This window comes from Anguilla rostrata, chromosome 3 (genome assembly GCF_018555375.3).
Source record: "Anguilla rostrata isolate EN2019 chromosome 3, ASM1855537v3, whole genome shotgun sequence".
Classification (NCBI taxonomy): domain Eukaryota; kingdom Metazoa; phylum Chordata; class Actinopteri; order Anguilliformes; family Anguillidae; genus Anguilla; species Anguilla rostrata.
Genome location: NC_057935.1, coordinates 12,798,565 through 12,815,917, shown reverse-complemented (window position 1 = coordinate 12,815,917; position 17,353 = coordinate 12,798,565). Strand labels below are relative to the sequence as shown.

The window sequence follows — 17,353 nt, the reverse complement described above, 5'->3', positions numbered from 1 at the left end:
AGGCCTGTTGCTTACAGCCAGCAGGACAGATGGAGCTGCGGCGGGGTAGCAGTTCTGCCTGTAAGCGGCTCCTGTCATTCTGCTAATGGCGCGTGGCGGCCCGCTCCCGCCAAATTACACTAGAGGGAGCCGCAGGCCCCACGCGAGGAGGGAGAGGGAGCCCCGCGGGGGCCGAGGGACGGGCGCAGGCCGAGACTCCCGTACAACTGCCGGCAGCCCCCGCCCCCCCTTCCCCCAGTCCGGCAGCCCAGCTGAATGAGACAGGGGCGCGGAAGGAATAATGTTTTCTTAGGAAGCAGCAGCTGGCCGGCTGCTGGACAGTCTGCTGACACAGGCTGCATTCATAAACTCCGGCTTCCTGCTTAGCCAGCAAGAAACAGCGAAGAAGAATAAAAACAAGCACACTCACCAGTTGGAGGGGGACGGAGGGGCACGGGGGCAGGGGGGGTGGGGGGACACACACCAGGAAGCAGAGGAAGCGATGAAGGGAAGAGAGGAGGGGAAAAGAGAGGGGAGAAAGAGTTAAGAGGCGGGCGACGGGCGGGTTAATTCCAGCCTGGATTCGGAGGGTTTGGGGAGGGGGGCGGGGGGGGCGCGACAGATGGGAGAAAACTGCAGGCCGTTAAAAGCCACCCGAGCAGCAGCAGCCCCGCTGGAATATGACGGCCCTGACAGGAGGCCGCGCCGACACCCGAGGCCCCGGAAAACAAAAAGCAAACTGCCGGGCTGCCCGTCGCCGGGGAACAGAAAAAGGCTTTTCTTTTTCTCTCTCCTCTTTTTAAAATAAACATTTCTGACTAAATGGAAACGGACAGCGGCAGAAGCGGAGTTGTAGTCGCAACAGCCAGAGAGGTAGCGAGTAAAAGTAACAGTTTGCAGCGACAGCGGAACGCCCAATTAGGTGAGGATGGCATCTTGAGTAGGCGCAAAAGGGCAATTTGGTCTATTTTTGAGCAAAGTACTTAATAAGCAAGGTGAGACTTATTAGGCTTGATTTATCTTTTTTCTTTTTTTTACCAGCTGCTGCAGGCTTCACATCGTTATTGGCAACTTTAGTCCCAAAAACGGCATCGAAATCTACATTCATTGCTGCCAGGGCAGCGGTGTTTGTGGCGTGCTGGGTCTCCAGACCTGGGGGACAGAGCAGGCAACACACCAGTTCACAACAACAGCAGGCACGTCACCCGCCCCGATTCACACAGTCACACCTGCACCACCTCCCTCTGGGCCCTGCTCAGATACAGCAGGAGAGCCGCCTAGCAACTCCCCCTGAGTTACTACACAGATATACGCACACACGCACACGCGCGCACACACACACGCACGCACACGCATGCATGCATGCACACACACACACACGTGCGCACACACACACACACACACACACACACACACACACACTCACCAACGCCACCACCCGCACAACACACACACACACGCGCACACACTCCACATACACACACGACGCACACACCACACGCGCACACACACATACACACACACACACATGCACACACACACACACATGCACACATGCACACACACACACATGCACACATGCACACACACACACACACACACACACACGCACGCACGCACACCTTCCCCGCTCCCTTGCATTCTACCACGTTAGTGCTATCAGCATGAGACCACTGGAGCAATCCTGAGCATAGTGTATGCTGGACTGTAGGGGGCGCTGGCCACCCTACAAGCCCACTCTGTCATGCTGGCAACAAAATAGCTCTTCAACAAGACTCCAGCAGGACCTCACTCAAACCCTCACCACCAACACATCTCACAGTGAGCACAGTGTTTTAGTTCAGACTCTGCCAGTGAGCATCCCTCCCTGTGAACAGGGTTTCACACAGAGCGAACGTTATTTATACTGAAATAATGCTGGCAAACCACTCTGGTGTTCACGGGCTATTTGAAATTACATCAGTTAAAATTCCATCAGGGGTGGAATTTTCTGGCTTTCATTTTGTCTAAACAATGTTGAGCCTTCTCTTTGATGTCCATGGGATACAGAGTTATTTTGCTACAGCGCTATGCACCACAGTTCCCCGTGTCTGCCTGCGGGGGGCACTGTGGGGGAAGCCTTACCTCCCCAGGCGCTGGTGCCTGCAGTGGATATGGACGGCGTGCTCTGCACCGTGGGGACGAAGGAAGGCTGGAGGTCGAACAGGTCGCTGCTGAGGTTTGGCACGCTGGTGGAGAGGGAGAGAGCCACAGAACACGGTCTGAACACAGTCTGAACACGGTCGACCACGCCGACCACACACGGCCACGCCCGCCTACAAGGACCGCCTCCCCAGAGCGGCAGGCAAAAAAACCGCTCGCAGCATCACTACTGCCCGACAGGTCCGCTGAACCTCACCACGGTCGTACATCGCCCCGAATGACAAATTAGGCGAAGCAGAAACTTTCGGCCAAGAATGTAATCTCGCTGAAGGACGAGGGCGACTCGCAAATGCAGATCCTGTCTACCAATCAGAATGCGAAATTGGTTTGGGTTCGGACGACGGCTTCATTTTGAAAGCATGCATATTTCGCGAGGGCGGCGTGAACCATTCGTCAGGCTAACTTTCGAGAAGACGTTTCAAACATTCCTGCCGTCGGGTTCATAATCCATAACAGTTACGCAACGGTCAGCCTCCTTCAACAGAGGCGGAATTTGATGGAGGGTTTTTAGACCCATAAAAAGGGATTAAAGGAGGTAAATATAAATCCCACACTGATATCAGGAATTGTTTTCATATACACAGCTATGTTAATGAGTAGGAGAGCTTGCCAGGTCATTGACTGGAGACAAAGAGCCTTGGGGAGCTCGGCTCCAGGATCGACACACTGCTGGATACTCTTCAGTCCAGGGAAATCTAATTCCTGTCCTGGAGGGCTGCAGTATCACTTCAGTGATTCATTTAAATTATCGATTGGCCAAACAGTCCAGACACTTTAAGTCTTAAACTGGCTGCCGGTTGAGAGAACAGCACAGAAACTCCTCCAGTAGTGGCCCAGATCCTCGCTCTATTCTAGAGGTCAAAGACAAGCCTGGATTGCCTGTTCTGGTCACGATAAGCTCTTATCATCTAAATAAGCCCTTAAAACAGGTATCTGCTGGCAGGGGTAAAAGGCGGAGTGCCTGTTTGGAGGAGTAGGTAAAAGTGGGGTACCTATGGGTGAAGTATGTGAATGCGTGGTACCGATTGGTAGAGTAGGTGAAAGTGAAGCACCTGACGGAATGACAGTGGGGTACCTGTTGGTAGACAGGGTGAAAGCGGGTAGTACCTGTTGGTAGACAGGGTGAAAGCGGGTAGTACCTGTTGGCAGACGGGGGCATGGTGGAGTTGGAGAAGAGGTCCATGGCGGCGCTGTGGCTGTTGGTGCTGCCGACGGACTGGGCGCTGGGGGAGGCCGAGGGCGTCTGAATGCCAATCTCCTTCAAACGCTGGTCCTGCGGGACGGAGCGGGAAAACGGGCGTGTTTGCGTTCGCTTCGTTCCGCTTTCCGAGACGAACCCGCTCACCCAGACAAGCACCTGCGAGAAGCTCACGCTGAGGCCAGATTCTGTTTGCTCACACATTCGCTGGCACATCAGCAAAAGACATTCCCCATGGGGGGGGGGGGGGGGTGAGCAGGGCTACCCGCTTTCGCCTGCAGGGGGAGACACAGCGCCGAGCAGCCTGGCAGGAGGGGTCTCCAGGGTCCGGCCCCAGGGGTCTGGCCCCTCGGCCTGCCGAGGCCCACAGAGAGAGGGGCTTGGAGGGGCTCCAGACACGGGCGCCAGGTCGGAGCTCCTGGCGGCTAGGCGGTGACGTTACGTAACCAAGGGAGACAGCGCGGCGGAGTGCAGGTTTCCATCCCCGACACAGGCGACTGGCTCCATAAACACTCACACGCACCGCGGCCCACGTTCCTCATCACCCTTTCACGCCTACTCAAGACGCCGCGCCCCGACGTGCTTCACCGGCACCACCGTTCAAGAGAACACAATAACGCCAAAGCAATTTACCAAATCAACAAATATGCAAAATAAACAAATTGTACTAAAATTGAGTCTTTTAAAAAACATACTTATTAACATATAAATATCCAATTTAAATAATTAGGATTCAGCAGTCTCGTTCTCACATCCACAGTTCATTTCCCTTCCCCTGTAATAACCTGGCTCCCGAGTGCCAAACACAACGCTTGTGACTGAGAGCAGACATGCTGTATAATTTATCAGGTTTGCACACTTGAGCTTACTCAAGAGCCTGACTAACTCTCAAATGTACCTGCACTACACACAAACATCCAGCCAACAAATATTTACCGTGAGAACGTGCCAAAACAAGCCTGGCTGTCCCATAAACATAAGAGAGTCACCAGACATGAGACAACAGAGTTTTGATGTCCCTCCCTCCACTCCCACCCCCTAACTCCAGAGGGTAATCATTGATGGGACGAGGGTAGACGGGGTGAACGTCGTACCTGCGCTGCCAGGACTCATGGTCCTCCGGATACAGGGACATCCAAGCCCAGTATTACATACTGCAGTGGAAACCAACCCAGGAGATCTACCATCCAGTAGGTTTTCATTTCAACCCTAATTAGGCACAACCGACTCCACGGATTAGCAGTGCAACAAGATCTCTGGCTGCTGAATGAGGTGTGCTTTGCTCGGGCGAGAGTGAAAACCTCCAGGACGGCTGATCTCCAGGAACAGGGTTGGTTACCACCGACATATCACATTCCCCTTCTTCTCTACCCGAGAGTCTCATCTTCCACAGCAGGAGCACGCACGAGGAACGCGGCGAGAATCGGAACGTTCCAGCCGAAAATCTGCATTGTGTTTGAAGCCTCACTTCAAAAGATCCAGTCTGCGTGCGCCTGAGCCGTTCGATCACTTCGAGGTGCGGCTCGTTTCCATCGACCGGGAGCACCGCATGACACAACGCCTGTCGTTTCAAATGTTGACGCGAGCTTCGATTTCTTATTAGAACAAATGCTGCCGCGTTGCTTTAATCGTTGGCTCAGGACGAGTGAGCACGGGGGCCAAATCAGCTCCAGCGTGGCATTCAGCCTGTGTTGTGCTCAAACAGACAAAGTGATAAACAAAAGGGAATAAGAAGAAAACAAAACCACCTTTCTCTTTCCTCTCGAGATGCGTAATCTGCGTTTAAAGCACTGCCTCTTTTGTTTTGAGGCATTTTTGAGAAATGGGAGACAGAACTGGTTGACTGTGAGTGTGAGAGTGCGAGGGTGTAACCAATCCAGCCAGTGCAGTGCACGCGCGTCTCTGTGTGTGTGTGCGCAAGTGTGTGTGCCTGTGTGTATGAATGTGCATGTACGTGTGTATGTGTGTATGAATGTGTGCATGTACGTGTGTATGTGTGTTCACATGTACGTGTGCCTGTGTGTACGTGTGTTCACATGTACGTGTGCCTGTGTGTACGTGTGTACATGTATGTGTGACTGCGCGTGTATGCGCACATGTGCGTGCCTGTGTGTATGTGTGTTCACATGTACGTGTGCCTGTGTGTAGTTGTACTTACTGTGACTGTGCTGATGCGCACTGTGTGCCTGTGTGATGATGTGTATTGCCTGTGTCTGTGTGGCATGTACTTGACTGCGTGTGTATGCGCACATGTGCGTGCCTGTGTGTGTGCATGCACGCGTGCGTCTCTCCCACCTTGAGGGACTGCAGCCGGGCCTGCTCCTCCTCCAGGGCCTGCTGCTTCTCCTTCTCGTCCATGCGGCTGAAGGACATGCCCGTGTTGGACAGCGAGGACACGGCGTTGGACAGGGTGCTGGCCCTACGGGGCAGACAGCACAGGAGCTCACACCCAAAAACACTACTCACCCGGCCCCCACCCCCACACCACAGGCACTGTAACCAAGCAACCGCGCATTCAGAATAGGGTCTGGGGCAATGGGCTGTGCTGCACGCTAACGTAGCAAAACAAATAGCAATGTTTGAGGGCACTACAATATACAGAGAACCATAAAGCGCATTAGCAGTAATACATTCACACAGATGACCATTTCAGCCGGCTGTGCCTAGCTGGCAGCGGAGAGGTGGGGACTAATGCGCTATGAGCTGCTCAGGAATAGCACGCTAGGCTAAAACGCACTGAACCCAGCAGCAGCGTGAGGCAGTCAGGGGCTCCTCAGCCAGCGGCTCCTCACAGTGCCGTACCTGCTGGCCGCGGAGAACTCCTTGGTCTTCTTGCCCTCCAGAGAAGCCAGGTGCTGTTCCAGGGCCTCCAGGAGGCTGCTGGGAGCCTATGGGCATGGGGTAGGGGGAGGGGAGGGGGGAAAGGGGGAGAGGGGCAGGGGTAAGACACCATGCAGCGGAGTACACATACACACACACACACGGCAGTGCACAGGCCAACTGACACATTAGCCCGCTCACCCTGCAGGTGTCACACAATGTGTTACACACACAACCCCCTTACCCAAAACAATCATGGTTACATGCCTTGAGTACAGCGGTATTAGCTAAACAGGCTTCTGGGAACATAACCAAAAAGGAAGGGGGGAAAAAAAGGAAATGTGGAGATAAGGAGAGAGGGAGGGGAGGGGAGAGGAGGGAGGGTCTCGCACACGCGCACCCACACACGAGGCTCAGCTCTCACGCAGCACACGCACAGGCCTGCAATGCGATTGGTTAATGCCGCTGCGCTGCACGGACCGAAGGGAGATTCCCAGACTCATCATATGCTCACACAAATCAAAAGCCTTCTCTTTGTTCCTGTCCACACGAGTGCGTACGTGCGTCCGCTTAAAACACACGCAATACCGACAGCTGGCTTCGGGCTTCCATTCCCTTTACCTGCTTTCTTTTTAAAAACTACATTCACTCAATTATAAAACTATATTAAGTTGGGACTAAAAGGCAGATACAGTCTAACAGCTTTCAATTTTCATGACAGCACTTGATTAATTGTGCAAGTTATTATATGAATCATATGATTTTTATGATTCATAGTATTGCCAACTCAAGACACCACAGGATCAGAAGACTTTCCGAAAATTCATAAGGGTTGTGACCACGTGGTCCACCCACCTTAAAAATGTGTTGCTTTTATTGTGTTTCTTTTCTATGCTTTACGGTGTGTCTGAATAGATGTATAGTTCATAGTGCACAGGGTAGACAGTAAATGCCTTTAGACTCAAAGCTGGGCGTGTCCAGTTAAACCCTATCAGGACAACTTGGATGCCGGCAAGCAGGTAAACAGCAGCTAAAGATTTCTCGGGTTCTTTAAATTTCTAAAATAACATCGATACTTTCTCTTTGCTTTCGCAAAGACCTGCAAGAATAACAACTACCAAAAAAAAAAAGCAGAAAGAAAAAGAAAAGGGGATTCTTTCCTCAGAAGAAATAAATCATTTAGAGCTCTCCCCTCAGCCGTTTTTTTCCAAAGGGAAAGACTTTGGAGAAATGTGCCGTAAGTCACAGACGGCAGGGAACGGGCCGCTCTCGTGACGCGTCTGCATTTGAAAAGGAGGAAGGAAAGCAGGAACTGCGGTCCCTCTCAGCTGTGCCACACTGCTGATACGGCTCGATTCCAGGCAAAAAGAAAAACACGCACCTCAATAAATAACAGTTAGCACCTGATCGTTTCCTACGCGAGTCACGGGGTTTGAGAGGAGGGACGCGGGACGCGTACGAAGGCCCGGGTTAAAATGCTTATGCAGGCAGCGAGTGCCCATGTTAGCCTGGACGGGGCTGATTTAGGGTCCCGGCCTCCTGAACTGCAGCATGCCAAGCACCATGTACGAGACCCACCCCCTACAATGCACAGTCCTTCAGCTGTCTGCAGAGAGACAAAGAGCCCCAATACACCGCCAGCATACCCAGCAGCTACTCCTTCATCCCTACGGCAGTATTTTTGTGCCAAACTTAAGACATGCTCTTTGCAAAATATTATTAAACAATTTCAGTAACAGTTACATAATAAAATATTATACTGAATATGTACTATGTAAATATACTAGATATGTAAATATAAGTTTGTGTACAAATGGGAATGTCATATGTGCATGTGCGTTTGTACTTCAGTAAGTCAAGGATATCAGTAAATTTAAAACAGAATTCTGTGAATGCTGGTGTAAATATATTTCAAATTTGGGGGGGCGGGGTGGGGGGGGGTGGCAAAGAAAGCCTGCCACTGGCGAGCTGGAAGCCTTAGGAGAAGCTTGGGGAGGGGGGGAGTGAGAGAGAGAGAGAGGACAGAGAGAGAGAGAGAGAGAGAGAGAGAAAGGGGGAGAGGGAGAGAGGTAGGATAAGGTGAGGGAAAGGGAGAGAGGGAGGGAGACAGAAAGAGAGAGAGAGAGGTAGGGTAAGGTGAGGGAGATGGAGTGAGAGTAGGAAAGGGAGAGAGGGAGGGATAGGGAGAAAGAGAGAGGGAGAGAGGGGGAGGTGAAGGCTGTGGGTGAGTAGGGGACGACAGCGTTCCTGAATGAAGCCACACGGAAGAAATGGAGATGAAATGTGCACTGACCTGCGTGAGATCTGGGATGTCACCCTGATCAATCCCAACTTGCTGTGTCACACAGGGGGGCAAAATGGACAACCGAAAACAAACAAACATACAGACAAACAAACAGAACACAAAACAAGGGGGGAGAACAGAAAAAAAACATAACAAAAACCATCATTACTCCATGCAGTGACAGTGAAAAAATAAAAACAGAAAAAGGGATTCTTGCATGCTCATACACACGCACACAAACGCACACACGCACGCACGCGCGCACACACACGCGCGCAGGACTGAAATGGGATTGCACACTTAAATGCCTCGAATGTGTGTAATGTCTGGCACAGGGTGGTAATGCTACTCATGTAACCACAGAGGTGATCATAAAACATTTAACAAAAAATGTTCAGCAAAAGCAGACATCCAAAAAAACAGCATATAAAAGACAAACAAACAGGGAAAATGCATTCTCTGACACCGAGACAATCCTGAGCCCTTAAAGTGGGGCTCATACCCACTCAAATGAGGGTCGCTCCTCCCCTTCCATCCACCGCTAACACAACGCTAGTGAACAAAACACCAATAATATCAGACAAGAAAGGATTTACTGCTTGTCAAAACATGCACGCAGATGGACAGGTAAGATGGTGGAGAGGGGTACTGAGAATCCAAACAGAGGAGCACTGGAGCGAGAGGAAGAGCGGAGTTATACTCAGGAGTTACACTCATCATCATCACACGGAGAGAGGGAGAAAGGGGGAGAAATGGAGGGAGAGAAAGAGCGGGGAAGTGAGAAAGGAGAGAGGGGAGAAGGAAAGTGGGTGTGCTGCGTCCATGAACTCCAAGGCTCTTTATTTTAGGGGAAACGCCGTTGGACGCAGTCTGAAGGCAATAAATGCGGTCTGGAAAGCTTCCAGCTGAGTGGAATCGCGCTCCCTGGACGAGGGTCGTCCGTCCCTATTAGGGGAGATCAGGGCAGGCCAAGGAGCAGCGTCGCTGCCAGTGAGCTAGTCACCCTTTCAGTTTAACTCCCAACTGGATTAAAAAAGAAAAAAAAAATTGCAGACAGAACCCACTTTCAGTTCAGCCAGGTTTATAAAACGAAGATAAGAGAGAAGGCACGCACCCCCCTCCCCGCCTCTCCCTCCCTCCCTCCCTCCCTCCCCTCTTTCACACAGGGCGCCAGTGGATGTTTGTGCAGGAAAAGAGGTCGTGTCTGATCTCTCAAACACGTCTGTGAAACTGGGAGCACCGGGCACAGAGCCGGCAGCAGGAGGGGGAGGGGCTCCCTGCACCTGGATCCCTGCCTCCCTGCCTCCCCTCTGACATCACCGCTGCCATACCCCAATTAGCCCTTTCTGTGAGCGCCTCCTCTGCATGTAACCATCTCTCAAAATGAGCTTCGTCAGGCGCTTCATCAAGCTACGCCGGAAAATAAACTGAATTTACATTTCAAAAAATCTAACAAGATGAAAACGGACAAAAACGCAACACGCAAAGAAACTGTAATCTTGACTTGTCTGGGTAATAAATAACCACATGAAAGTTCATGAAAGTTCAGGTGATGTCACAGTGTCCCAAGTGTTACTACGTGCTGAGGTATTTATGTGCCAGAACAGCACAGCATGTCGGACAGCAAGAGTTTTCAAACACTAGGGGAGGTTACAGAGGAATTATGTCAAGAGTCATGGAACTCTCTTAGCAACAAGCGACTAAAGGGGCTAAAGAATGCAATTAGATTTGAAAACAATTAGAAAACTGTCTTCCATAAGGGATGTAAAGTTAATACTAGCTGTGACATAAATACTACAATGCCAGGACAATAAATACTAGGCTGCTTAGGTAATTTACTAGCAAGCCATTTTCATTTTGAATGCATTTTCAAATTATGCAATACTTTGCTCAACTTCGGTTCATCTGGTTTTCTGCTAAGCAATCTGAGCAAACTCATCTCTCTGGTTCCCAGAGATTAATCAGTAATAAAAAAAATCATTTGCTACTAGTGAAAACAGTCATCACACCATTAGCAAATATATGCCCCCTTGTTCCTGCAACCAGCAACCTGGAGCTCAGTGACCCAAACGTCTATCTTCTTCCATAGAAGGCTCCCATTATAAAGCAGCCCAAAGGACTGAGGTTAAACTGAAAAAGCAGCTCGTCAGTCCCGGGTTCAGTTCAGTTCTGGTTCTGGTCCCTGTCTGGGTGGACAGGGCTGGACCAGGCTGGTCCCAGAAGGAAAGCATCAGCCCGGGCCCAGGTGACGGGGCTAAGGGTTCTGGTGAGGCCGTTAGGAGGTGAAAAGGTGAACTTTGGGCTGGGAAAGGAGTGTGTGCAAACCTGTGGTGACAGTGTCTCAACAGACTTTCATCATTCTGACCCAATCCTTCCCCTTCCCCAGCACCAAAAAAAGGAGAAACTCTACCTCGGCCACTTTCAGGAACTCTGACAACTTGGTCATCCTGTACAGAAATTTCTTGTAAATGTCCAGAGCGTCTTTGCACTGGTTCTTCTTCATATCAAAATATTTCTCTGAAAGGGAAAAAAAAAACAGGGATACCATTCAAACTGAAAACCATAATTTAAGCTTTAAAGAGCCTCCATGCAGGCTTATTTCTATACAGTGACTGCCTGGGAAGCACTTTCTGTTAGGAGGTCACAACTGTATGGGAACGCTACCAGCAGCCAGGGACCGCCATTATGTGTCAGCCTGTCATGATGCATTTCCTCCGAGCTTTGATGCCACTCCACTCATTCATAATTTAACTGCCCTTTCGACACACATCTCAAGGATCGACGTCTCGTAAATATGCATGTCTAAGGAACACGCTCGAAGCGCTGGGAAGAACACAGAACGGGTTCGCCTCGGGAAATTCGGCGAGGAAAACACAAGTAATCATGGGTCACGCCGTTGAAAGTGCATGAAAGTGGTGGCGTGTCAGACGCGGAAAATTCTAGAAGCACTTTGTGCGAGTCCTCACGTCGGCTGGAGCAGAAATAAAAGGGGCGAGGCGCAGGTTTACCCAGCAGGTTGATGACGCCCTCGTTGTAGGCGGCGAAGAGGCGGATGGAGTCCTTGAAAAGCAGCATGAAGGCAGCGTTGATCACCCCATTGGTCAGCTCGTTGGGATTTGCCTAGATTAAGAGATTTAAAGGGCAACTATGAGTCCACACGTGGCCCTCACGCGCACATACACATTCACATACACACACACACACGCATCACACGAAGACACACGTGCGCACTACTCTCCAACGTCCTCCCCAAACACAAAGGTATTTCCAGCATAGCACATGCATATACGTGCACAAACACGCACATCTACCACAGCCACTCAGTTTGCCCTTACCCATCAGGCCTTGCTGATGTCGCTCATAATACAGATGCATTTCTGAAGCGAAGCAGCCCTGCACCCCCACCTTCTCACGACCCCCTGGCTACCCCTCCCCCCCTCATACTAAACGCCATTACGAGATGAATGAGTGAATGCTGAATGAGACGCATGGAGGCTCTACAGCGAGGGAACGGTCTTAAGAACAGCCTCTTCCTCCCCAGGCTCAAACAGCCATATGACACGTGCGCTGAGATGTTGTGCAGGAGAAGGAGGCCACGCTGGTGGCCAACACCGAGTCCACACCTGGAAGTCCAGCAGCGCGTCCAGCTGGTTCTGGATGATGGGCAGGGTCTTGATCAGCTTCTCCGTGTTCATGGTGCGCATCACCCCTTCCGTGCTGTCCGTCACAGGGGGAAGGAAGAGGAGAGAAACGGTCACGTTTCCACACCAACTTCCCGTCTTCCCCACTAACCAGTTACTTCACTCACAATACCAAGACAGGCGCACTGGGCTGGTACAATCAGCTTTGAAAATGCACCCGAGGTTGTTCAAAACAAGAGCATCTGGATACCCACAAATGACAGTGTTTGCTACGCTATCGGGAACACTGCACAACAGGTTGTTCAACACGCATCTAAATACCAAGATGGTAGGGGCTCTTAGCTTACCCCCTCTTCATCTTGGTGAAGTCCACAGCCACCAGCCTGTAGGAGAGCGCCTTCTCATTCAGATACCTGCTGTAGCGTCTGATGAAGGTGGACATGTCATAACCTGGACAAGAAAGGGAATGTTTTACACTCGAATGACAAAAAACAGAGGCTTGCATAGAGTGATGCTGCACTGGGATTCAAGTTTAGCCCTGCAATTCCACAGAGAACACTACTTCTTCCAAGAGAAGTTGGTTTAGACATCTCATCTTGTGCACTCCAATTGTGTGTGTGTATGTGTGTGAGTGTGTGAGAGAGAGACGTCTGTCCCTCCATAAACCTCCAAAGAGAAAATAAATTGTTCAGAATTATACCAGCATACCTTGCAGAGCACCTTTATCCAGGAAGTTGCTCAGGTTAAAGAGTGTGTTTCTAGAGGCCAGGTACTGGATAAGGCGCTGCAAAGAAAAGAAAGAGATAACAAAACAATGATTTTAAAAAAAGGGAGAGAGAACTGGGTTGTTCTGGCCAATAAATTTGGTTGGATGCATGACCGTTCAGTAATAGCCTTGGCAGGTGTATTTGTGATGTGTGTATCTGTGTGCTCATGAAGACTTGTGGGGATGTTGGGTGGGGTTGCCATTAACTGTGTGTATTCTTCCGTGCTGCCAGAATTCAAACGACAACAGTCTTGTGTGTCTTATCAGAGAAGCGAGGGCCTTGCATCGCCCTGGCACTCCCAGCCCTCTCCCCTCCTCTCCGCTTGGCTTCAGCAGCCAGAGGCGGGAAGGAACAGCGGCGGGAATCCCCACGAAGGCAAGCCTGCCCTGCACAAACACGACCGGGCTGCCACAGCCTGCCCTGCACAAACACGACCGGGCCGCCATGTCCCCGCTGCCACTGCGCAGACGGGAAGCTGCCCGACCGGCGAGGAATGCAGGGGATTCACGCGCAGCGCGCTGAGCTGGGCTAACGGCCCGTAGCGCTATCGCTGTGTAGCCTCGTTCTACCGCGGTCACACCCACGGTGTGACTGGGCAATGATACCGCTCACAAACTGGGATTCAGACAGCTCTCTCTCTCTCTCTCTCTCTCTCTCTCTCACTGACCCACCCTCCCTCCCACCCACCCACCCACTCTCTCACTCTCTCATTCTAACCATAACCCTCCCTCACGGGCAAGACCAGGGAAGACAAAGGCTCAGGCACTGAAACAGGTTCTACGCTGACGGAGAGAGCACTCCACACAGTGGGAGGAGGGTGTAGTCAGGGTTTCGCTGGTGGCAGAGGGCGCACAGGTCAGAGCACTCGGCTGATTCACTGCAACTTCCTCCTGGTTTCCACTTGTTTGTTTTACGGTGCCACCTGACAACAGCTCAGCCTGGGGCAAAACACTGTAAAGATTCACAAGCTGCCGAGTGCCTCAGGAAGACAGCAGGACAGGTACACATTTGGCCTCACAGAACTGGACTGGTCATCTTTATGAGAAGAACAGCCATTATTATTTCTTATAGCAGTGTAGTAATGTGGGATTGGCTCCCTGGATGTTAGACTAGGAATCTCAATGGCTCACTCAGTTAATGTTTAATTGTTTAAAACACTAGGTAAATGTAATGATAAAAAAAAATCCTGAATGTGTAAGCTTTTACGAGCACAAGGGATGCCAAAGCAAACTCACAAGTCATCCTCAGGCGTGTTCTCCTTGCCTTTTTTCTCCCCCCCGCACAGCTTTAAAAATACGCTGTTCCCTGTACTGCACAGTTAAGGCGCAACACCGCGGCGTTTCTTACACGGCGAAAAGCAGCTGCGTCCCTCCCTTTTAGCAGCGCGGAAACGCGCGAGCAGAGCGCCGTCCCGAGGCACGGGGGTACTGGGTACACCGTGTACCCTGAACGAAAACCGCTGGAGAACCGCAGCTGCACGTCGCCAGGCTAACCGGAGCCGCGACCGCGACCGTGACCGTGAGCGCTCCGGACAGGCGCACCTGCTAAAAGCAAACGAGTGATGTCATAAAAAAAGAGCCTCAACCTGAAACAAAGAAACGGCGAAATTACAGACTGAAGAGCCGTGCATAATTCATGCAGTTCTGCTCTGGCCACAGCCTCTGCTCTCAGCGGCCCCTGCATCCGGCATTAGTGGCATCCGACGTGTTTGTCTCGAGCAGGCTCACGTCAAACCCCCTTGTGCTCTGTGCAATTTTAGCCCCGGGGGGCGGGGGCGGGGGGGTAGGTCTAGGCCATTACCCTGGCCCCTCCTACAAAAATCCTGCGTGCCGACCCAGAGCGTCAAAGCGGGGACGTTTCTCAAAAGTCCCCGGTAAACCGGTGTTCATGGTTTTACCCAGTCCAAGCGCAGCCCTGCTCACTGCAAGCCTGACATACGAGGCCATGGACACAGGTGGGGCAGCGCTCAGAGAAAGGGACAGGGAGGCAGCCTCGCTGCGGACCTCACGGGGATACCCGAGCCATTCCGCCCCGCAGCGAAAAGAACTTGCCCTGAATTGCTTCAGCTGACGCACAAGTAGATAAAACAGATCAGCAAGTTAGCAAGGTCTGAAAGCTGACCTAAATGGCTCCCAGACGCATTAATATACGTTCACCGGTTCATAAGCACAATTTAAACTAGGACAAGAACATCAATCCCACAACAAAATTTGAAATAAAACACTCCAGTAGTAATACAATTAACTTCACATGAAACATTTTCTCTAAATTGTTTCTATGGACACGAGCTCCATAATTAATATGAGAAAAATAAGCTGATAGCAGAGGCTTCCATGGCAGTGAATCTTTTTCACAGTTTTCTCCTCCCAGTCTACATCATCAACTATCTCATCTAAATTCCTATTACGGCAGCAACGAGTTTAACATACGGTACAGATAAACATTTAATTCACATGAACGAAAACAGGAAATATTGTTTAAAAAAAATAAATAAATAACACACACCCCCCCAAGAAAGAACACGTTGATCATAAAAGGGCAAGCTGTACATGATTATCTGGCCATATGTGAAAGACGCACGTTTAAGAACAGTTGATATTCGTTGCGCATAATAAATCACACCGTAAATCAGCGGGGGCTGACCTAGGTGGGCGATCACTGCGTTCGCCATACTGAATCCGCCCCCTCCAGCGCTCCGGCGCTCAGCGGTGGGGGTTTAACGCAAACCACGTCATCACAGCTCCAGCCTCTGGACCAAACTTTCTGTGCCGTTTTCAGTCGTCTTTAATAAATGAATTATTTATGCCTGCGTGCTTTCACCTTGTGGCTGCGCTTTTGTTTTTGCCTGAAGGAGTACTGTCAGATTAAGCACGATAAAAACAAAACATTTTCTTCCTAAAAAGTTTTTAATGATCTGTCACCAGCAGGCATATTATTTTTGTATTACTCAAAGCCCAAAGTCATGACGTGGAAAAAAAAATAGCACTCTAGTACAAATCTCCTGGCCACAATTCAAAGTTATACTGCTCTTGGGAAAGCTGTCGGTCCTTAGCAGAATTAAATAACAGCAGCACTGTTACTGCCATTCACCTTTCATAGCAGCTCTGGCAATTATGCAGGCTTGTCCTGTCATTACACTGAACACACCTTCTGGTGTCTTTCATGCCTGTCAAGTGCTTGCATCACACTTAGCATGTAGCTTCTGTGGTTACTGTACTGAAACCTTCATGCCTCACCCCATGTTGGCTCAAGCACGTTCCAAAACAAACCAACTGCAGCCAATGGCAACCGGCAGTTGAAATCTATGACGCAAGTGTGTTTTCATGTCATAGCCTTTAACCGGCAGGTATCTGCTGATTTTCCTTTTTGTTTGGTCGTTGCATGTTCGTCTGATCTCAGAGCAGGACTCCTAGACTGGCGTTGGGTGGGCAGCCCTATCTACAGGGCACCAGTGTTTTATCTGAGAGCTTCCAGTCTGACACGCCCCTTAAGGACGTCCTCACAAGCACACAGATAGAGACACACACACACACACACACACACACACACACACACAAGCACATGCAAACAGAAGAATGTTATCGCGAACTAGGCGCTCCACTTCAGGAGTGAGATGTCTCCCTCCCTGGGCTTTACCTCACACACCCAAACCTTCCAGTTTTCCGTGTAGCCATCTTGGCTCAGGCTTCATGCTATCAGCAGGAATGCATCTGTCTGGCACCAACGCCCCCCAGCTCCACTGTCCCACCATCTTGGCTCAGTCTATTGCCTATCGCCAAGAATGCATCTGGCTGACGCTGACAAGTGACCAAGTTTGTTCGTAAAAGTACTGTTGCTATGGACACAAGGCTTGCATACTGTACATTTGTAAGGAAGTGTATATTTGACGTATATCGTGCTCAAGGGCAATATAGCAGAACCCTCAACTTAACTCAGACCCGCAGCCTTCCGAATACAGGGCCCATTTCTAAGGCCTCACTGTCAGTGTGCTTAATGATTGCCTCGCAGTGCTGTCCCTGGGTCTTTAGGCAGGCAGATCTGCCCTTTCCCGGTCACTCAGGGGTCAGTGGCGGTCAGCACCAGGTTAACAGCCTGTCAGCTCAGCAACCTGAATCGAGGGAATTGAGCAACTTCAGAAACTAAATCCGAGAGCCAGCGACTTAAATTCCCCCAGCTTTGGGATTTTACCCTGTAGTATCCTCCAAGTTAGGCAAAAACGCCCTCTGTCATTCCATTGTCAGCACTTTCATTTTCCCTCTTTCTTTTGTGGGGGTCGACTGGAACGCAGTTCCAGCAACGTCACACTCGTGACAACGTTCCAATCAGTATCCAGGACAACAGGAGGGTGACTCAGCACCCTGATACGCTCACAGACATACGAATGTGCGATCGCACATCAATGCCCACATCAATGCCCACACACGCACGCACTCACATTACGTATGTACGTACGCACACACAC

The 17,353-nt window shown here is 50.7% G+C and overlaps 1 protein-coding gene across 7 annotated transcripts in view; it reads right to left on the bottom strand.

Annotated features, from left to right (window-relative positions):
* The window catches only part of si:ch211-200p22.4 (phosphatidylinositol-binding clathrin assembly protein), a 37,958-nt gene that overhangs the window by 10,494 nt on the left and 10,111 nt on the right, over positions 1-17,353 (bottom strand). For 3 of the 7 annotated variants that reach the window (XM_064326306.1, XM_064326307.1, XM_064326308.1), the window contains exons 3-13: positions 12,833-12,908; positions 12,472-12,574; positions 12,107-12,200; positions 11,492-11,603; positions 10,894-11,000; positions 8,493-8,534; positions 6,182-6,267; positions 5,675-5,798; positions 3,321-3,454; positions 2,104-2,207; positions 1,018-1,131 (exon numbers count right to left, since the gene is read on the bottom strand). In XM_064326306.1, the coding sequence (XP_064182376.1) occupies positions 1,018-1,131; positions 2,104-2,207; positions 3,321-3,454; positions 5,675-5,798; positions 6,182-6,267; positions 8,493-8,534; positions 10,894-11,000; positions 11,492-11,603; positions 12,107-12,200; positions 12,472-12,574; positions 12,833-12,908 (1,096 nt within the window). The remainder of the gene's footprint in view (positions 1-1,017; positions 1,132-2,103; positions 2,208-3,320; positions 3,455-5,674; positions 5,799-6,181; positions 6,268-8,492; positions 8,535-10,893; positions 11,001-11,491; positions 11,604-12,106; positions 12,201-12,471; positions 12,575-12,832; positions 12,909-17,353) is intronic. The other 4 variants (XM_064326310.1, XM_064326311.1, XM_064326313.1 and 1 more) reach the window with 2 other exon arrangements.